Source organism: Molossus molossus, unplaced genomic scaffold (genome assembly GCF_014108415.1).
Source record: "Molossus molossus isolate mMolMol1 unplaced genomic scaffold, mMolMol1.p scaffold_m16_p_7, whole genome shotgun sequence".
Taxonomy (NCBI): Eukaryota; Metazoa; Chordata; class Mammalia; order Chiroptera; family Molossidae; genus Molossus; species Molossus molossus.
In genome coordinates this window covers 35,953,813-35,976,793 of record NW_023425401.1, presented here as the reverse complement: position 1 = coordinate 35,976,793, position 22,981 = coordinate 35,953,813, and the positions used below count along the sequence as shown (strand labels likewise).

The 22,981-nt window shown below is 39.8% G+C and overlaps 1 protein-coding gene across 6 annotated transcripts in view; it reads left to right on the top strand.

Moving 5' to 3' along the window:
• CDK14 (cyclin dependent kinase 14) overlaps window positions 1-22,981 on the top strand; it is a 595,016-nt gene that overhangs the window by 306,778 nt on the left and 265,257 nt on the right. For all 6 annotated transcript variants that reach the window (XM_036246264.1, XM_036246270.1, XM_036246267.1 and 3 more), the window contains one exon: window positions 5,588-5,711. In XM_036246264.1, coding sequence (XP_036102157.1) covers window positions 5,588-5,711 — 124 coding nt within the window. The remainder of the gene's footprint in view (window positions 1-5,587; window positions 5,712-22,981) is intronic.

Genomic DNA, 22,981 nt, shown 5'->3' with positions numbered 1-22,981 from the left:
GAGTGCCCTCCATTTCTGTTAATCATAAAATAATGGTATGATACAATATTACAGCATGAATGACTATTAAAAGTATCTCAGCTCGATCAGTCATTTTTAAGATGAAAATCCTAAAATACAGAGGTGTTAATAAGCTTGGTCCCCAGGAGGCAGAAAGCAGCTTAACTGTTTTGTAAGAACTGGTTGTGTGATGGCTCTAATAAGCCTCCTGTAAGTCCTAAGAGAACCTGCACATTCCTTAAAGGAAACTGACCCATGCTTAGTTTCATATTAAGTGGAACTGCATATATTAAACAATGCATGCATTTCAGACCATTGCTGGAACTCCGTGAGTCTGAACATTGAAACAAATAGCAGCAGATCACACACCTTTAAACTTGGAAGCAGAGGGAAACATAAAATGTGTTGCTTACTGTAGGTGCAGTGAATCTCCCCAGTAATAACATATTCAGTCCAGTGATGTGTGGGCTCTTTACCAACTTACTCTGAAAGTTTTGATCAAAGGACTTACCTTGATATTTTTTACCTACTTAAAGTCTAAAGAGTTTCAGCAGGGATTTGATGAAGTACTAAAGGCTGTTCCCAAGAAGTCTGTGCCATGCCACTGAGGATGTGAGCTGCTTCCTACTGGGGAGGGCCGGGCAACTGGGCTATAGATAGACCTGCTGCTGGCTAGTGTCTCAGTTCATCTTGACATTGAGGGCATTTCCCCATTGGGGTTTTTATTGCAGAAAGTGAACATATTCAAACTCGGATATAAATCTTCAGTGATGATACTGAAGAATTTGGGGGACTCTCCTTTTATAAAGTTGAGTAGAATATCCTGAAACGACAAGGCATTCTTAGGAACACCTATGGCTACTACAATAAAAAGACAGAAAGAGAGTTTTGACTGTGTTAATTTTTCAGTTGCTAATTTTTCAAATGCAATAGCTGTCTCCTGCCATGTTATTTATTTCTAAGAGGTTTTGAAATAGCAAAAACAAATTCAAGAAGCACATGTTCATTAGATAACATGCTAATTGAGACTTAACCAACTTGGATTCACTTACCAAAAGTACTTTGCTTACATTGGGTGTATAACTATTCATTTATGCTTTTATTAAGCATCAACCTCATTTAAAATAGTGAGGAGTAGTGGAAAGTTCTGTGTGATGGTCGGATGAATGTGAGTGTTTTTTTGTGCATTTAGAGCTTCAGTTTTCTCATTTGTTTCAAAGAAATGGAAACATACAGGATGGTGGATGGAGAGGATCCAATGACGTATATAAAAGTACTTGGACCAGCCTTTCAACTAGAGGAAGCCTTCAGTTAATATTAGTCCTCCTTTTCTTTTCGGGAACTGAGATTCCATATATGGTTACTATGTTTTATCAGCAAATACCAAAGGGGACTTTTTATTCTTTCTCTGCATGTGACCCCTCTTTGCTGGTCCCTCTTATTCTCAGAGTGTCCCCTGGTTTTCACCAGGATCAAGTGTATCTTGTTGTGTGGTGATTTATACGGTGAGCAAGTGATGTGGTTTTCTCAAAAGTTTACATGAGACAGTTCAGTACTTGCCTGCTTGTCTCAAGGAAGACATCTGCGAGACTTGCGTTCTTAGGACGTTTGCGAAGAACACTCCATCGCACCTTCTCCTGAACCCAGCATGGCCTCTGCTTCCTGGCAGCCCTCCCGCCCGCCGCTAGCAGTGCACGTTCAAGGGGTATTTCTAATGTTTCCCATAAGTCTGCTGGTCCTCTTGCCACCATTGCTTTTATGATGGTGAATTAGTAGCTTTACAGTTTCATATATTATCTTTTCATTGATGTAAGTTTTTCTTCTTAATTTATCTAGTGATCTGCTTGCTTGGTGTCCTCAATATTTTCCCTTAAAAAAAGCAAGGGGTTAGCCTGGCCAGTGTGGCTCAGTGGTTGAGCGTCGACCCATGCACCAAGAGATTGCTGGTTCGATTCCGGTCAGGGCACATGCCCAGGTTGTGGGCCCGATCCCCAGTGCGGGGCATGCAGGACGCAGCCAGTCGATGTTCTCTCTCATCGATGTTTCTATCTCTCTCCCTCTCCCTTCCTCTCTCTCTAAAATCAATAAAAGAAAGAAAGAGAAAAAAAAGCAAGGGGTTTGTCACATACCACGTTGCTTCTCCTTGTGCATCTAGTGAAGGATCCCTTCAGTTTTCTATGAAAATTTATGTGTAATGAATTCTCTTTTTAGTGACAAGTTTCCTATCACTCATCCCTTTCATAAGGCTACTCTTCATATAATGGCAGGGACATTCTACACTTTTGTTGTTGTCTTTGCTAGATCATTTCTCCTCTGTCTCTAGTACATTCAGTTTGTGTTGCTGGTACAGTGCATACCTCCTGAAGTGGTGATTGTCTGTTTATCTGCCCCTCGAACCCTGGAGGCTGTGAGTTCCTGAATCCAGGGACTATATCTTATATTCTATTTATCTTAAAAAATTTTTTTCTTTACTGATTTTAGAGAGAGAGGAAGTGAGAGGGAGAGAGAGATAGAAACATCGATGAGAGAGAACATTGATTGACTGCCTCCTTATGCTCCCCACAGGGCATTGGGCCCACAACCTGGGTATGTGCCCTGACTGGGAATGGACCTGGTGACCTCTTGGTGCGTGGGTTGACGCTCAACCACTGAGCCACATTGGCCGGGCTATATTCTATTCATCTTTGCATCCCTGTTACATAACAGCACCTTGCACATGGATGGTACTTGAATCCTGAGTGAATTTATTCTATGGGGATTTGTTCTCACTTTGTGTATGTTCAAAGATCTAAACATTTGTTTCGGGCTATAACTTAATGTTTGGGGCTCTATTCATCATATTTGGGACTTAGTTCGTCCAGTTGTTATTGGAGTGTGCAGTTGCATCCTTTGCCAACACTGAGTTTTGTGATCTCCTTCAATGTGCTGCTGTATTTCAGTAGATTTTGTATTAGCATGTGGCTTATACATTTTCACTAATTACTAAAGGTATTGAACAAAGAATCCTTTGGGACATGTACCCACTTCTACACTTAACTTCTAGAGAATTCTGTTCCATCATTTCCTATTTGCTGTTTTTGTGTCTGCTCCATCCAGAAGTCTCTAAGTTTGGTTCAGAGATCACATTACTGGCGTAGGAGTGTTAGCTGTGTGCCAGGTGAGAAAGGCGCACAGTCATGGTAGGTAGGATAGTGCCGTACTGCTGTAGGCGTGCGCAGAGGCTGCGGGAGGAGCCCAGAGGAGGAGCACCTCGTGTTGACCTGTAGGGGAGTAAAGGCTGGGGAGGTGGTCAGGGAGGAGACCTAAGATATACATGGAGATCAGCAGACGAAGGGGAGAGTGGGCTTTCTGTCAGAGAAGAGTGAAGAACAGGTAAAGGGTTGAAGGGCAGTTTGCTCTGATGGGGGAGGGGGGGATTGCTGGAGTTGGAATGCAGAGTGATGACACCGAGCACTGACACGGATCAGCGCCCAGCTCAGTGGCCTTGAAGGCCAGGGTAGTAAATGCCCAGACTTCATCCTGTAAAGCAGCCTTTGTATCAGCACTTTGCCTACGTGTTTTGATTTCTGGCCAAGATTCCTGTAATGTAGTGGTTAAGGTCATGGCCTTTGGAGCCAGGCTGCCTGGTTTGAGTCCTGGCTCTGCCACTTAATTGCTGTGTGACTTTGAGAAATTGCTCAGTTTCCTCCTCACTAATGCAGAGATGACAGAAGTACCTTCTTCATTAAAATTCTTACCGAGATTAAATGAGCTCATATTCTATGATGCAGAGAATGGCAGCTGGCACGGGGTGTGTGTTTGTTAAACTAAAATGCATTGTTATGGCTAGATAGACTGTCACATTCGGAGAAGTCTCTACTACGCCCCCCGGAAATTAGTCAGCACCTTGCTGAATACTGAACTTTCTTTTGATAACCAGGGTACCATTTTACAATGGTAAAACCTTCACTTAAATTTATTGGGGTATCATTGGTTAATAACATTATATAAATTTCAGGTGTACAATTCTGTGATATTGCATCAGATGCTCACCAATTAAGTTTATTTGTTTTGGGGACTGTCTTTGTGTTTATTGTTCTTTTAAAAAAGCTTTTGAAGAAACAAAGTGACTTTATTTACTCACTTTTTTCCCCTTTGACCCGAAGGAATATGGATTTTCTTAGAAATTGTAAGCACCAGGCTTCAGGGGGCAGGGGCTAATGAGAAGGAAGGACAGGCTGGAAGCTGCTGGTGATGGTGTTGAGTCTTTCCGTCTGCCACACAGGGAGGATGGAGGGGGGAGTCTTAGAAATGTTTGCTTCCTAAGGTTCCTGAGCCATTAATTTAATGCAGTCTAACACAGAAGAGACCGTACTTTCTGCTGCTTAGATTCTGGAAGTAATGGTCCTCGGCATCTTAGCGCATCCACAGATTTTGAAATGAATTCATCTTACTGTTATTTCGAAGTATCTCCCCTGTCAACAATTGACTTGGCTGTTATAGTCCCTATTTGGAAAATATTTGGAAAATATTCCACAAACACTAGCTTCCGGGCCCCTCAAGGAGTTGCCAGTCTTATCCCATTTGAGTATTCTGGAATCCGATACCATCCATCTTTGACAACAGGCTCGTTTAAGATTCTCCTGAAGCTGCCTTTGCTGCTAGCTGACTATATAGACTGGAACGCTGCTGGCTTTAAAACATTTGTTTTTGTTTTAGGAGATGGATTTTTTTTTTTTAACTATGTCTATTAGGATTATTTTGGCAAGTAAATTTTTAAAAATATTCCCTTTCTCATAAACAGAATATTGGAAAGCCTAGCGAATCACATTTTTTTGTTATCCAAATAGACACATTTGATAGGATCCAATATGAAACTAAACAGAAGCCATTAATCGCGTCTTAAAATGATTTCTTACAAAAGTATTCCTCTTGAATTCTTGATTTCTCTGTTTTCTGAGTTTCCTTTCCCTTTGGATGGGGCTGCTCTGTAATTAGTGAAGTTACATGTCTGTCTTTAGGCAATGGCCTAATCTCTGTGGCCACATGTGCAAAAGCAATATAATTACAATGTAGTATTAATTGGACCATGTGACTGTTTTTGCTTTAATTATTTGAAATCATCTTATCTTTTCATTCCTTAAAGCATGTTAATGGGCGAATCCTTGGTATCATGTTTAGGCTGTTTTTATGGAGTTGAATATGTGCACATTTACATAAACTTGATAAAATATTTTGCTTTTTAAAAAAATGGTATGGATAGATTATTTTCTGTCTCAAACATTAATGTAGACCCAAGGAAATAAAATATCATAAAGAACTGAGTCTTTACATCTTGCTTAATTTATAGAATGCAGATTGGATTGTGGCTCCCTTTCGCTGAGGAGGCATCCCTCTGGGTGACATGATGGGTTGTTAGAAATGTTCCGATGTACTTCCTGGTAAACGAGAGAGTTCCCCACTCTATGCACGCTCTGTTTAAGTAGTTTAGTAGGCAATTTAGTGATGGGGGTTCCCACTTTTAGTAAATGCAAGTGCTTGGCAGACTGCATGTAGAAAGTGGCATTTATCTGCGCTTGGATTTTAACTCTGTCTCCCTATTTTTCAGTTGTTTTTATTTCAGTTGCTGCGAGGGCTGTCTTACATCCACCAGCGTTACATTTTGCACAGAGACCTGAAACCACAGAACCTTCTGATCAGTGACACGGGGGAGTTAAAGCTGGCAGATTTCGGTAGGAAAGCAGTTAATTACCAGTCTATTTTGTCACACTGTGCGAATGCCAGGCAGATGGTGGCCCTGCGTTTGTTTAGGTGTTCTTCTATCATTATAGATCATGGGAAAATGTTTTCAGGAATGAAGCAAATTTTTTTTTAATAATCGACATCATGCTTGGTGGATTTTTAAACATTCCACACTGCTTGTTACAGTCTTAAGTAATTATAAGCATAAATCACAACTCATGTATTTCCAAAGGAAAAGTCAGTAACATTTTGAACATAAAATATATTGAAAGAAATCTAATTTTTTTTGTCACTTTTTATTATGAAAATGTCAAACTCATTTCAAAGTAGGAGATCGGTGTAAGGAATTCCCATTACTCATCACCGAGCTGCAACAAACCACTGAGGTTTTCATAATTTAAAAATCTAGGGGCAGTGTTGACCTTTTTGGAAGTGACTGTTGTTTTAAGAATTCTCAATAATCTTATAAAAGTTGACTCAGATTCTGATTGGAAAGTTGAGGTCCTGGACTGGACCCATGTGAAGCCGTGTCTTCCTCAGACGTGTTACGGTGGGCATCTCCCCGCATAGAAGCGGGCGTCCCAGCACTGTCCCGAGACCCAGAGAGCAGCAGAGAGGCTGCACCGGCCTCGCTGGGACCTCGCTGGCCCCCCTCCCTGCTCCCAGCCTGGCAGCTCTGCCCCGCCCCGGCTGTCACAGCAGAGCCTGCGAGTCGGTGCCTGGCCCAGGGAATGCTGACGGCAGCAGGATGTGTTGACATCGCGTTGCCTCAATTATTTCTGAATACATATTCTGATTAGAAATGTGTTCCATTAAGAGTGGAATGGAAATATTACCCTTGGGACGTAAAGACGCCTGAGGTGGAGATATGGGCTTTTGCTGAGATACGATTATATTTTATCTCCCCACCCCCACTCCTCCTGATAAATAAAAGCAAGCCGGCAATGTTTATTTCTTATTTCAAGGTTAGTAGACTGTTCAGTGTCTTTGGAATCGACCCTGTTGAGTGTCGTATATTTGTTTCTTCCAAATTTGAAATACAATAAAAATTAGCATTTGTATTTTGCAAAACTTTGTTATTGTCCTCATGTAGTTTGGTAAATAGGATGACTGATACTCATGTTGCAGATTTTAGTATCAGAATAATACTAGGTCTTTCTATTACAGGGTAGAAAATAATGGGAGAGTAGGTTATTGTATTTGCTGTGAGCATATTTGTAGTTTGTCAGTATCAGTAAATTAATAAGGATTTACAGTGATTTTCTTCTGGTGTGTTAATATACTGTAAGGTATATGTTGGAACAAATTATTGTATTAAATATTCAATGTTATTGAGCATGGTTATCTTACATATTTTTAAAATACATTTTTACAAAGTTCATTTTGTCTGTATAACCAAGGGTACAATAGAATTGTATATAGATGTTTACTGAGGGTTCTTTTTAAATTTTATAATAACATATTTACTGTAACAGTTAAGTTTATTTTATTCTTTCCTAATCCTCACCCAAGGCTATTTTTTCCATTGATTTTTAGAGACAGCGGAAGGGAGAGAGGAAAAGAGAAGGAGAAACATCGATGTGAGAGAAACACATTGGTTGGTTGTCTCCTGCACATGTTAGGACTCGAACCCGCAATCCTTCCATCTGCAGGCCAACACTAACCACTGATCCACCCTAGTCAGGGCCAGTTAACTTTATTTTAAAAGGTTCTTATGGATCTTTAAAATGTATCTTTTATAATATCAGATTCAGAAATAAATTGTCATGTAATTTTAAACAACTTAGAAAGTTTTAAAGAAAATTTGGAAGTATAAACAACTCAGAGAAAACAAATACTAACATTTTTGTTGCGTATTTTCAATGTGCCTTTCTCCTCCTCTCTCTCTTTTCTTGCTGCTTCCACCTATTATAAATCCTCAAAAACCAAACTGATTGTTTTGTACATCATTTTCACATGAGACGATGTTATGAACTCTCTCATTTCATCAAATGTGAAAAATTCTTTTGAAACAGCTTAGAGTTTCCCCTTAATGGCCAGAGCTCAGTCTCTTTTTTTTTTTATCCTCACCTGAGGACATTTTTGCATTTATCTTCAGATAGAGCAGGAGGGAGAGAGGGAGGAAGAGAGAGAGATACATCAATGCAAGAGAGGCACATCGACTGGTTGCCACCCATACGACCCCAACTGGGGCTGGGGACAAACTGCAACCAAGGTACGTGGCCTTAGCGGGAATTGAACCTGGGTCTCTCTGGTCCGTGGGCCAACGTTCTAACCACTGAGCAAAACCAGCCAGGGCAGAGCTCAGTCTCTTTATCCCATCCCTTATCAGCTAAAACTCTAGTGCTTTCTAATTACCACGAGGAACAGTTCCGCGTGGAACACCCTTGCAGTGAAAGCTGTATATGCACAGGTGCAGCGCCGAGTGTGGTACAGCGTACTGCTCTGCACACCAGGCTGCCCTACAGGGAGGTGGGCGCCACACCCGCCCCTCAGTGTCAGCCACTGGGCCATCTACCGGGAACGCACACTTGGCGTGCATCCTATGCACGAGGTGTAATGAGCCAGATTCATTCACCAACTGACAATTTCCCCCAATTAATTGTGCATTATTTTTATCTTTTAATTTAAGACATGCAATTAACTGTGATTTACTGCACTCGGGCACGTGTTTGTGTTTGAGATGAAGGAAACGCAGTGCAGACTGTGGAGAAACCAGGCCGTCAAAGTGGGGTGATGCCAGGCAGCAGAACAATCAGAAAATTAGGTCTTAATTCAGAGTTTGATGTATGAAGAGCTTTAGAAACGGTTTCTTTGTCCTACCTCCTTCTTGTATGTGAAAATGCCACGAGATTTTCATCGAAGTAGACAAATGAAATCTGTATGCTTATTGTTCCCATACTGTAAATGTAACTGCCTTTATTAGAAAAATATATTGGGGAAACGGGAGAAACACACTGAACTTCATTGAGTGTATTCTCTGTGCCAAGCACTTAGATACTTTTGTTTCATTGTCTCAACTTCATAAGGTATAGTAACCTATATTTTTGAGAGAAGCGTGGGATTCGGAGAGGATTAAGATATTGCCGCAGCTTGATCACGCAGGTCGGTGGTCACAAAGCTGGAACTCAGGTACTTGATCCGTCTCCTTCCATCTTAGGTGGCCCAGGGTCTTTGCATTTATGCACATAGACATGCTACCTTACAGAGCTGCCTAATTTCTAGTAAATCATTGATCATTAATGAAATATATATATATATATATATATATATATATATATGCAGTTTTCTACATACAACACACAACATGCTATGAAAATAAATTGTACTAATACAAAAAAATGCATCACTTAATGGAAAAACATTTTATCATTTGACAAATTTAATAGTGAAGAGTGAATTTAACCTTAGTACTTGGAGATTTTACCTGCTGGCCAAGGTAAACCACATGATAAACGTTTCTTGACCTGAGCAGGTTTAAACAAAGGGCATTTCTGAATTCCAGGTGGTCAGAATGCTGTAACTGTTTTTTTTTTCCTTGTGAGCAAAGTCATATTTAAGCACTTACCTGAGGCTTGTTTTCTATTCACAGTTTGAAAAAGTAAGTTAGACATGACTTAGAGTCACTATGGCTTTCCTGATGCAGAAACCTCATCGGGTTTCTGCCTGTATATAATAAAATTAAGCAGAGGCCTGCAGACTCATTTCTAAAGAGGGGTTCATCTTTATCTTTGAGGAAAGAACATTTCAATTCTCTTACCCAGCCTATGTCTTCAGCACCTTGGTCCTTCTTCCGACTGTGGTACAATCAAACCCAAATTCAGTCCCATGTCGGAGCCTCTTAGCCTCCCCTTTGCCTGGAATGTTCTTCCTCCTGCATTTCACTGTGGCTGTCACTTTCTCATCATACAGATCGTCGATCAGGTGTCACCACCAAAAATCAAAGTATTCCCATTCCTGTCATTCAGTTTAACTTCTTCATTAGCACTTACCGAGCATTGAAATGATTTTGTTCATTTTTTTTTTTTTATTCTGCTATGTGTGAGTTTCTTGGAGACAGGTACTTGGCCTTTCTTGCTCAGTCTTTCTTGTCTGTGCTATGTCTAGAACATAGTAGGTGCTCAGTAAATATTGGTTGAATGAATAAAAAAAGATGCATGACTACAATGAGGTTTAGTGTAAAGACTGAAGGGCCACATGGATTTACTAGTTTCTGCTTGACTTATTTTGGGAAACCAGCAGTTTACAAATTAATGTTCTCTTTATCAGTGCTGTCCTAGCTGAGCACAGTCAAGAGTGTAAATGAAACTGGATGGTTTTCGATAGGGTCGGCGCCCTGGGATTGCTTCGAGGCTCTTACACGTAGGCTCTACATATCTCTTTGATGTTTACTGTGTTTGTAACCTCAGGCTGCAGAAATAAAGGTCACTGAGTGAATGTAAACATGCACAAAAGCTGTGTAAGATCTGAAGCTCCTACTCTGCAGACCTTTAATGATTGTCTAATTGTACCGTTGTTGAGAACAAAGTGTGTTGAGCATTGAATTAGGAGACCCAGTTCTGTCTATAACTAGCCTGTGACATATAAGAGGTCATTTATTCCCTCTAAGCCTTAGGCTTCTTGACTGAAAAATAAGAGCATTGAACCAATACTGTCTAAGATCCTTTTCAGTGCTGGTTTTTTATGTTGCACATTTCTGAAATTTTTAACTCATTTTCTAATGACCAGATATTTGCTGGCAGATAAAAATCAGTCTATTGAGCTTGGAATCAATGCTTTACCCTCTCTTCCTAGAATCTAATTTTTTATTCTAGCTTCTGGAGATTCAAATAGATGAGAGTGACGCTTTTGTGATACACATTGAGATCACATTAAAAGAAAATTATCTAAGTATGACAAGCTAAATGCATAAATTCACCGAGAAATTAATGTTCATTTGCAGTGCGAAGTATGAAAACTTAAAGGTATTTTTTTCCTGTAAATGAAATGAAAACAAAATAGATGAGTCTATAGAGTTAGAGTTTCCTGCAGTTCTTGCAAGATGAGGCTGGTGTCGTCCACATTTCCCAGCCATTCTTCCGCTATGTTTACGGGTCATGGCTTTGCTGGATGGAAAGACAGCTGGGTTACGTTTGCCCCTGTAAAAAAGAGTCAGTGACAACTTTGTAATGTAAGCATTTAAGGTCTTGGCTTATTTCACTGACTTTCCTAATGTAGGGATCAAGTTAAATAGCTCAGTGGTTTTAATCAAGTAAAATTACACAGGCCTCTTTCCCACCAGAGGTCTAAAATATTGCCATCCTAATGTTGGTAGTTTCCTCCTTCAGGCTGTTCCTTGTCTTCATTTGAGAAAGGAAATTTTTGTAAATCACATTTCAGATTAATTTGCAGAACACATCAGAGATGTAACTGCAGAGGCCACAGTAAGTGCCGGGTTTGTCTGTACTGTGCCTCAGAGTGCACGTAGGGAATAGTAGGAGGAAAGGAAACCAGGTACCTTCAGGTGCAGGGAAGAGTCTGTCAGGTTGCTAAGTATAAAGTCTCAGAATAAAAGCCTTAAAGTATAGACCTTTATCTGTTTTGTTATCATTAGCATATAAAATTCACCATTGAAGCCATAGTTGTAAATTCAAGGTTAGCTATAACTTAGTCCATTTGTTCTAGCCTTTAGGAGTCAATTTTGCTGTATCTTTGTTTTAGAATATCTTTTCTATTAGCAAATGCATCTTTATTATCCAGCGAGGTATCATTCTGCTTTTAAAAAGGCCCTTTGAGCAGTTTAATGCATAAGCAGTTTTAATGCAAAGCTCAGGAAGATGCTTTTATATGGATCTGAAAACTGAAGAATGTTTTTAGAATAATTGATGCTACAATATGAACCAAAGAAAGTGATTTCCCCCCTAATTTTTCAAGACTTTATTGAACTCCAAATCAAAATGTACATATCTTAAAATCTATCAGATTATGTTAGAAATAATTTTGATTGACGTGAACTAGACAGAGTTATTCCCCCTGACTCATTATCTTAACAATATGGTAACCATTTTGAAAAGGAAATTTTCTTCTTTCTGATCATGAAATCATCACTTAGCTTTATTATTTAAATCTTGTTTAATATTCATTCCACTCATCCCTCCAATGTTTTCTTGTATTCAAGAGGGATGATGATGACATTCAATTAATTATATTGTTTTGTGTTATCACAATATAACTTTTCCCAGGTATGTTAACAGGTCATATATATGAGGGTTTTTTTTTTTCTCCTTTTAAATAGACTTTATTTTTAAGAACAATTTTAGGTTCATAGTAAAATTGAGCAGAAACTACAGAGCATTCTCATATTCCCCCTGCATCCACACATGGCTAGCCTCTCCCCATTATCACCATCCCTCACCACAGTGGTATATTTATTATAACTGATGAACCTACATTGGCACATCAGTATCACTCAGAGTCCTTAGATTACAGTAGGGTTCACTCTTGGTGTTGTACATTCATTGGGTTTTGATAAGTTATAATGACATGTAACTTATTTGGCATTATAGTATCTTACAGAAGAGTTTCACTGCCCTAAAAATCTTCTTAAAAAAAATGCTCATCTTTATGGATTTTTTTAAAGCTGTGAGAACAAGAAGGAAATATATGAACTGTAACTAATATACATATTCTGCTCTGAGAAATCTCTGTTCAGTCACCATTAAACAGATTGAAGCAACGTGGATAGGGGTTGATTGCTAAGACTGCCACTTCAAACTCCATGGAAATGAGGAAATTCAAAACAGTGTTCATTCATTTTTTAGTCATATCATGCATGAGAGGTGAGGAAACGTTTTAAGTACAGAACAGAATGCTGCAAATAGAGCTGATTGCGTGAGGGTCAAAGTGTTGGCAGTAAATCAGAGAAGTGATAGAGGATGTGAATTGAAATACACCGATATATTATTTTTAAAAATCTGTATGGGGCCCTCAGTGCTGTCAGTGATGACCAGATAGGAAGAAATATAGGTGATGTTAGCAAGAATGGCACTGAAATGAACCTTAGAATTCTGCAACATGTGCTGTTCAAGACAACAGAGTACGCTTGAACGTGAGTTTTGGTAACCTACAGGTAAGTGTAAAAGTTTGCTTAGAGTTTAGCAATTCATTCATGTCTCTTATTCATGGATCTTCCTTCATTTCCTGCTCTTTACTTCCAAGAAGCCCCATTTTAAAATGCAGCCCAAACCAGACTCTACTGATCCATATGTCAATACGCCTGATTTATATGAAAATCTCGGAGACAGTGAGTCATTGTAGTCTAAAGCACACGTTTTCTGAAATTTTTACTGGAAGCAGGAAAAACTGACCAGCAACTATGGGAAATCTGAGCTATGCTTTAAATTCTGAAAGTAAGACATACTGGGAAAATGTGTGATTTTGATCCTTTTTTTCACTTTAATACTATCAGTTTAATATTAGTTTGATTTCCTGTTTTCTTCTTAATGCCATGTTGGTTTACTTTAGAAGTAGTATGTAGTTATAGTAATATTTAAATTTTTTCTTCTCACCCTGAATGATTTTTTTCTTTTGTAAGAGATTATACATAAGAAGCTAAGACTTTGCTCTTTTCACTTTAATGGATGGAAAATAAAAAAATAAGAAATGAGAACATGATCTCTGCTGCTTTAGGAATTTAGGTACCTGTCAGAAAAACAGTCTGAGTTTATTTTATCACATACTGTAAAAATAAACTTGATGTGCAAATTAAGCTGACAAATCTAAAATAATAAAATCTTTTTTTTTTGCCCTGGCCGGTTTAGCTCAGTGGTTAGAGTGTCAGCCTATGGACCCAGAGAGTTGCAAGTTCGATTCCCAGTCAAGGGCATGGACCTCGGTTGTGGGTTTTGATTTGTGGCCCTGGTCAGGGTTGTGCAGGAGGCCAACCAGTTGAGGTATTGCTCTTGCATCGATGTTTCTTTCTCCTTCATCCTTCCCTTCCACTCTATCTAAAAAAAAAAAGTCAGTGGAAAAATATCCTCTGATAAAGATTAAAAGTAAATAAATAATAAAATAATACACTTTTTTGCAAAAATTCAAACTTTAAAAATAGGACATCTCTCTATTACATATCTGCCAAGTTCCGCGACATTTCCGTTTTTAACCCGGAAGGGTGCTGATATAAAACGCAGCCTGGAGTGTTTGTTCCAGTTTTGAGGTCGAGTTGTCAGCTGAAGAAATCTGTTGTATGAAATAATGCCAGGCTGATAGTGGATGGGGACTGTGCTGAGAAGCACCTGGAGGGCAGGGACTGGGCAGCAGTGGGAAGGACAGAGGCATGAAGAGAGGCGTAAGGAAGGTGGGAAGGCTTCAGGGTCCGATGGTTGTGGTGGTTTCTGAAAAATTACCAGGGAGCTTTCAGCCTACTTAAAACAAATCAGGAGCGTCTAATAAAAATCACGAATATTAACATAATAAAAACAGCGCAAAATAAATATGATATGAAAGCATTTGCTCAAAGAATTGGAAACAGAGTGTGATATTATTGTTGAAGTCATCATCTGCTTGAGAGAATCATGTCATTGGGAAAGGGGGGGGGGTTTCCAGAATAAAAGCAGTAAATCTATGCTGGGAAAATTGATATAAATCTGTTATAATTGTATAAGAGAAAAGGAAAACCCATTATATCCACATTTTCAGAATTTTTTATTTTAGATTTTTTTCTGGATTTTAAAAAAATTCTCACTCGAGGATATGCTTTCATTGATTTCTAGAGAGAGAAGAAGGGAGAGAAAGAGAAAGAAAGAAACTTCCATATGGGAGAGAAACATGGATCAATTGCCTCCCATGTACGCCCCAACTGGGGATCAAACTTGCTGCCTTTTGGTGACAGGGTGACGCTCCACCCAACAGAGTCACCCAGCCAGGGCATATTTTCTCTGGATTTTGAAGGAACCTTCAAGATTATGTAGTTCAAACCCTCATCTTAAAGTGTACGTACTTTGGCCCAGAAATGCAAAAATAAGTTAATACTGGGGCTGTTATTTAGTAGGTGATGTGTTAAACTATCATTACCTTGCCGTGGCCAGTTTGGCTCAGTGGTTAGAGCGTCGGCTTGCGGTCCAGAGAGATGCAGGTTCAGTTCCTGCTCAGGGCATGTACCTCGGTTGCAGTTTGTCCCCGGCCCTGGTTGGGTTGTGCAGGTGGCAGCCACTCTATGTCCCTTTCATGTCGATGTTTCTCTCTCTCTCTCTCTCTCCTTCTCTCTTCCTCCCGCTTTGTCTGAATAAAAAATGTCCTTGGGTAAGGGTAAAAAAAAAAAAATTATCATTACCAACATCTCTAGGTACCGTTAGACTATTGATACCTTACTTGGCATATGCGTAGTCTTAGTTTCCCAAGCATGTGAGAAGGTGGAAATGATAACCAGTTGTCCAGCTCAGAGTAACCTCTGCTGGTCCGATGATCTGTGTTAGCTAAACAGAGAGATGCTTGTCACTCAGTCCTAAACACTGGCACTGGATAGGAAGTGTGTCTTGAGGAAATCGCAGGAAATAGTGTAAAGAACAATTCTCACAGAAGACCTGTAGGAAGCCTGATTGGAAACGTACGTTGAAATGGAGCCTTGGTAATTTATGAATTAGAAAGAATCACGTCTCCAGTTATGCTCCTGGGATAAATTAAAGCGTAGAGAAGCCCTCCGGGCAGATAAAGACCGAATTGGCTTTAACAAGGTGCCCCTTAGGACGCAGCAGTGCTGGGCAGGAGCTGGAACATGCGCTCAGCACTCCCAGTGGGAGGACCCCTGGTCAGTCTTACCTTTTCCACGGGTTGGAATGACACAGCCCGCAACTCCAGGCAGGTGCAGCTGCACCAGAAAGACTTCATAAAAACATTTAAGTCTGAAAGAGAAAACTTTTTACATGGAAACACACCCATGTGAAAAGACGGGATACAGTAAAATTTCCCAGAATTGTTAGGGTGCACATTCTGGGGCCAGAGGCCTGAGCTTGAACTGTTTACAAACCTTGCATCCTCGGGTGAGTTACTGAAGTTCTCTGTGCCTTGATTTACTTGTTTGAAAATGAGGATGATCTTCGTAATGCTGGGCACCTCAAAAACTGTTTAAAGAATTAAATAATTTAATTCTTATAAATCATTTAGGAACAGTGCCTGGCTTATAGACAGCCCACATCAATGTCATGTTTATTGTTAACCGTGTTCAAAACGTTATTTATATTTAATGTGACTTTCTCCCTAGAATATTTGACGAACATTTATGCTGTTTAAAAAATTTTTTATTTTTAAATCTTCACCCAAGGATGTATTTGATTAATTTTATACAGAGGTGAAGGGAGAGAGAGAAAAACATCGATGTATATCGATTGGTAGCTTCCCATACGTTGCTCCCACTAGGGAGCAAACCCCAAACCTAGGTATATGCCCTGACCAGGAATCAAACCAGCAATCTTTGGTGCATGGGACAGTGCTCCAACCAACTGAGCCACACCAGCCAGGGCCTTTTTTGCTTTTTTGAAGAAGGATATAGTATGGAATATTATTCAATAGTTAATTCAGCAGGTACCTGCTGAGTGCCTGCTGTATACCCAGCACTGTGCTGGTGGCTGAGCATACAGTCGTAAATCAAGGTAACATGGTTCTCACAGTCCTGCACTGAGCTGTCCCTACAGTCTGTGGTCACCATTTTGAGTATCAGTTAATGGGTTACACAGAGATGCCTGGGAACCAGTGAACTTTTAAAAATAATCTGATTTTTTTAAATCATCCTCTTGCATATTTTATAGAAATTATCATTGGTGTATTTTAAAGTATAACTACCGGGCAAGGTAAGATTTTAAAAGTAATTACCTACAAATCAATGTTAAGATCTTTGTGTGGTTTGTAGTTCAGATTTTAAAATGTCCCCACATCAGAGCCATTCAGTTTAGCTTCCTGGGTGAAGGGACTAAAGATAATTTAATTAAAGGGAATCATTCCTGTGATAAAACTTTTTGCGGTAGATTTGTAGCCCCAGTGTCATTCTTCAGAGAGAATGGTATGCTTTATGTTACTTTTTAAGTGGCAGAACACTTCGTTGACTAACCAAGAATCCACCGGTATTGCACCTTTTCTCCTCATAAGCAACCGAATACCTTCTGTCAAATGTATCATTAGGAGAAACCTGTGAGAGAAGAAAATTTCGTGAACCAGAAGAAGAATTAGTCTTTGCTGAAAATAAAACTACGCCCTATTGTACACGTTCATCAAGAAATGAGTAAACCTTGAACACTTCTCGAAAGAACACTGCTCTGTCCGGTGTCGATCTTGTAGTCTCCTAGGGGTAGACTTTGCTGCGGAAATTATTTTTACCTTGTCAGGTAATGCAGAAATCTAAATGAAAAATGGCATATTGATTTTTCAGCATCTTCAGAGGTTTGATGCTCTATAAAACAGCGAAATTAGTTTATGAGAAAACAATGTAGGCCGTCTATAACTTGTTTTCTAAGATTTATGTGGCAGTGTCTTTTTTGGAAATTAGATAGGATGTCAGAGTTTATTTGACCAGTCTTTAAAATCTCAAGAGGAAAAACACACAACTAGAAATAGGCATACATTAAGGAATACACTTGTAATCTTACAAAACAAAAAGGTACGCATCGATTGTTAAAATGAATGAAGATCACGGTGGATTGTAGATTCCTTGGCAAGTGTATAAATGCTTTTGTAGCATACCTCCTTCCTTTCACTGAAGTGCCAGTACCCTGCGTTTGTCAGCTGAGGCTGGGACAGCAAACTTAGTCACTTCCTAAATTTTAAGAATGGCTTATTTTACCTTCTTTGTGAGTGGCAGGTCTCTGGTCTGCTTTGGACATGGGCATCTCTGCTGCTGTACATTGTTGAAACAAAGGATGAGCATTTTGCCTAGTACAAGAGGTAGTCATTCCAGACTCCAGTGTCTGAAACACTTGTATTTGTGAATGTTGTATTCCGCATCTGAAAGCATGCTAGTAGTTGAATCGCTGAAACATGTTATCTGAAGCACTTGACATTAGATGGCTTTTAGGAAATGAAATTGATTCAGACCTCTGTCATTTCTACTGCTACCAATAATAGCAGCCCTTTCGAATTTATAAAGTGATTTCATAGCTCTTATTTTATTTATCCTCATAGCTCTGTGAAGTAGACAGTACCGGTCTCATAACCACCTTTTTAATATGAGAAGATTGATTTATGCTTGCAATATTACCTCAATGTGGGCTTCAGATTGACTGATATAACATTGGCATTTCTGTTGAGTCTATTTACTTAAAAATAATTCATCTTGAAATCATCTTATAAGATCATAGACTTCTTTTGTGTCTTTTAAACAGCAACATGTAGAGTGTTAAGGGAGTTCTCATTGTTATTCTGATCCGTGATCTTTTAAATATGAAAAATATAGATAAATACGTTTTGCTGTCCAGCACTTTATCAATGAGAATAGCTATAAATAAGCTCTTTGATCTCCCTGGGATAAGTAAAGAATTTTGATGCAAATTTGAAATTGTCCTTTAATCACTAAGTGAATGCAAAATAACCACAGGGCTGCACCCATCAGATCTGAAGGTTATCTAGAAATTGAAAGCACGGACATTGAAGGTAGTAGAACATTCCAGTATTTTCCAACTTACCCTTTCAAGGCCAAAGATAACATTTCTGGAAAGCAGGAAGGCACTCTAAAACAGAAACAAAACTCACAACCTTTGAACTCACATGAGACATCAAACAGTGCTCATTAAACTGCTGGCCACTTCCTGTCTCCAAGCTGCCGCATTCCCACCCCCCTCACTGACAGTCCTGCCCCTGTTATAGAGGAGGCGTGTCTCTGACGCGTGAGGGAATGAAGAGTGGTCAGTTGTTTTGTTGAGAAACACAAGTGTGTCATTTTTTTGCTCAGAAAAATACCATGCTTGGTATATTCAGAGAGCTAAAAGACTAGAAAAGACTATAAGAGTATTGGGAGAGAAACTTTTCCATCCTTGTATTATTTTTAGGAGTAGTCAGTTTCCCCCAGTTGGTTGGTTGGGTGACTGTTAATCGCCTTCATACACTTCTGCATTCTGTCTCCTGAGGCCAGCAGAGCCAGCTTTTGACGGTTGTGTCTTTGACTGTCTCTGTAAACCTGAAAAGACATTTCTAAAACAATGGTCCATCGAACATACATGAATAAAAAATAAATTTGACAATTAAAAAATTGGCCCTGACTGGTTTGGCTCAGCAGTTAGAGTGTTGGCCTGCAGACTGAAGGGTCTTGGGTTTGATTCTGATTGAGGGGACGTACCTGGGTTGCGGATTCGATTCCCAGCTCGTTTCGGTGTAGTTTGGGAGGCAACCAATTGGTGTGTCTCTCTCCCTCTCCACCCTCCCCTCCCTTCCGCTCTTTCTAAACAATCAATGGAAAAATCCTCAGGTGAAGATTAACAACAATGAGGGTGAACGGCTTGAGGGTGTCTTCCCCACCTCCCCCTGCATGGTGGAATCTAAGTAAGCCAGTGATTCAAGTCTTCACCTTTATGAAGTTCAAATAAAATCTGACATTGTAGCTCCCAGATTCATTTCATTAAGGACAGATTTTTGAGTCTGTGGAACTTAGGTTGGGAAACTGTTAGTGTATTAGTTATCCTTTGCTGTGTAATGAACTACCACAAAGGACCCTGTTTAAAACAACACACTTTTATTACCTCTGTTTTTCTGTGGACTAGAAATCTGGGTGTGGCTTTGCTGAGTGCCTCTGCGTCTGGGTCTGTTACAAGGCTGCAGTCACAGTGTCACCTGAGGGATCTGCTGGGAAAGGGTGCATTCCCAAGCCCATGTGGTTGCATCCTGTGGACTGAGGACCTCAGTTTCTTGCCACATGGACCTCTCCAGCATGGCTACCTGCTCTGTGAAAGCATGCAAACCTAGAAGGCAATAAATATGCCAGACTGAGTAACTGTCTTATGTAACAATCACTGGAACGATAGCCCATCACCTCTGTCATATTCTACTTTTCAGAAACAAGTAACAGGTCCTACCCTTACTCAAGGGGCAGAGATTCCATCAAAGCATGAATACCAAGAGACGGGGTTCAGGGGAACCACCTTAGAGCCTGCCAACTACTGTTGATGTGAAAATACTATCCCAATTATTTCATGGTGATTATACCATGTGATATGATTTCCCAAAAAGAATAACAGTTACCTGAGTAGTTGAAGCCTTAAGCAAGGATGTAAAGATGTATAAGGGTGTTGGTGATGGTGATGATAATGATGATGATAAGTGCTGATGATACGAGGCCTTATTGATGGGTGCTTGTGTCAGGTACTGAGATGAGCCCGCTGTTTAAACATCTTACTTAGTAAACCTCCTCTTCCAAGAAACCAAATAGATGCTTGAGAAGTTAAGTAAGCATTAGGTCTGGAGGTTATTCTCAAGCAGCTCACTGAGAAAAGAGACAGTTTATGCCACTAAGCATAGTATTTTCCAACCAGTGTCTTCTCCGTACAGAATGGGAGGCCAGGAAAGGGTGCCACACTTTTTGCTTGGCAGACTTAGAGGGGACAACCCAAAGAAGTCTTTTCAAAGGATGAGTAGGATTTTTTATGAGGTTTCTGAGACAAGGCCAGGGCAGAGCCAAGTAAAGGTAAGTAGGTTTACATAATGGTAATGTTTACAGCTCCCCCACAAGTAACCTGACAAAGGACAGAGCCTTTGCGGGTTAGCCACGGGCAGAGATGTCGGTAGACATATGGGCGTCAAAGCCAGAAAGGAGATTAAATATCAATTAGGTGGTGGCCATAGCAGCAGATGGCAACTGTTTGGTTTTTGTATTATTTATTTATCCCTCGCCTTCTTCCAAAATGGCCCTGAAGCAGCTGCTGATGGAATGGTCCCCTCGCTTTATTCCTATTTAGCCTGCAGGCTGTTCAGGCAGACTTGTTTCCCGCCACCGCTTGCCCTGCCCACCCCACTCCAGTTCCCGCCTCCAGGTTCCACCTGCAGTCACATGTCTGTGGAAGGGCGCCTGGTGCCAGTGCCGGGCGGCCCAGGGCCTGGAGGGCTGCAGCACAGCGGGTTCTAGCATTTATTTCTCTGGCCTCCTATCAGCGAGAACCTGCTACCACTCAGGAGCTGGGCCAGGCCCGACACCTGCAGAGATGGGCCCTGGGGACTGTGGCAGGTGCTGAGCCAGGTACCTGCCACCCCCAGTGTGCCACGCAGAGCCCCCTGACAGATCTGGGGAGGCCAAAGCCGCGAGAGTAAGTCCTGGTCCAGTGAATGACTCCTGGACTAGAAGAAGGGCAGCCAGGGCTCCCGGAGAAGACCGGGGGTGAAAAACTAGGAAATCCCTGGCTTCTCTGCAAGCCAGTCCCTTGGGCAGAGATAACAGCGAAAAGGCAGGCTCATTCACCAGTGCAGCTTACTGAAAGCGTGGCGGCCGAGGTAAGAAGTCCAAGGGCTTGTCCTGACCTGCTCTTCGCTAATTAGCTGTTCGACCTTGGATGGGTCAGTGAAAAGGGCAGTTTTGTTTTCTGTAAATAAAAAAAACAAAACAAATAAGACTGGATTTTAATGATCTTTAAATTTTATTTTTTAATATTTTCACATTTTTCTTAAAAACTATTCTAAGGGAATTCGTTCGCTTCTCTGTGTTTATACAGTTGACGGTCATTTTCTGAGAGGTCTCGGTTCAATTTCTGGTCAGAGCACGTGCCTGGGTTTCGGGCTCAATCCCCATTAGGGGGCAGGCAGGAGACAGCTGATTGATGTTTCTCTTTCACATCGATGTTTCTGTCTCTCTCCCTAGAAAAATCAATAAAAACATATTTTTTTTAAAAAGTGAAGGAACCCAGCAAATATTAAGCTCTGTGACCGCCAGCCTTATCTGGAATGTAATCATTCCAACGACCATTACTAGATAATTAGGGAAGACAATGGTAAAGGACTTTTAATGCTTCTAGAACATGTCATTTTTAAAACTAAATTCAAGGCAAAGCTGGAAAGACATCTTTATACCAAAAGAGAATGTGTAATCCTTTCCCCATTTCTTTCTATTTTTATTATTCTAAACATTGAGGATAAAAAAAAAAAACATAAGATGCCAAAGAAAAGAAGTCTAAAAATGTTTGCTCATAATCTGTGAAATTTATCACAGTAGCCATTTAAAAATTTTCAAAATACCTTCAATTTCTTGATTTCGTGCATACGTATCTTTGCATAGTAGCAATTATATTATTGATAACATGGATTCTGTTTTTATCACTAAGAGCAAGATTTTTCATACTTTATTTTCATATATTGGCTTTTACAATTATAAGTAATATATGTGCTTTGCTTTAATATAGACATTGTAGACAGCTATAAAGAAGAAAGTAAGCATTGCCCATTATCCTCCTTCATTCATATAGCCCCAGTTAAAACACCTCACAGCCTTTTCTGTGTACTTGCATAATGATATGTGTCTTAAAAAAAAAAAAAAAAAGTAAGTCGCTTTATTTTTTAATAGCACATACAATGATTTTTAAGGCCATATGATTTTATTAATTGGGTGGTTTTCTCACCAAGCATCACCAATTCATTAGTCATCCCAATGACATTCATCGGAAGCGGAGATTGATGTGACATGCTGTAGATGCAGGAGAAAGTGGATGAATGTTTTTCCACAAAATGGTCACAGACTCTGTATTTAAATCCAGTAGTGTTATATTTCAACTTGAGTAGGTCCTTTGCTTCCTTTTATTTTAATATTCATAAAAATGTACTACTCGTTTTAATGAAAAGAAAACTTTTATGCAGAAAACCTGCATAGTCTCTTATATTAATGATATTTCTCTTTTTTGAACTTACTGTAGTTATTAGAATCTCTTCATAGACAATAGGTTTGATCAAGCTTGTTATATGGACATTATTTTAACTTTTTATGTGTATCTAAAGCTGAATAATTCTTTAGACCCTTCAGTTCTAACACTGTAGATTGGGTGCCTTCAGAAAGAGAGCAGTCCTCATCACAAAATAATGACTGCCCCCGGATTTTCTGCTTCCTGGTGCATGGACGAATACTCATGTTGAGTCTGGCATCCAGATTATTTTTAATAATTCAAAGTGTGCATAGCATCATAAATAATAGTAATAGTTTTTTATATTCTATATTGTTATGGGTTCTATAATTCCTATCATAAATTAGAAACATTGCTACCAGAAATCACTTAGATCCCATCATAAGTGATTTTTCTCATTATGATCCTCTGATTGTATCACCTTATAA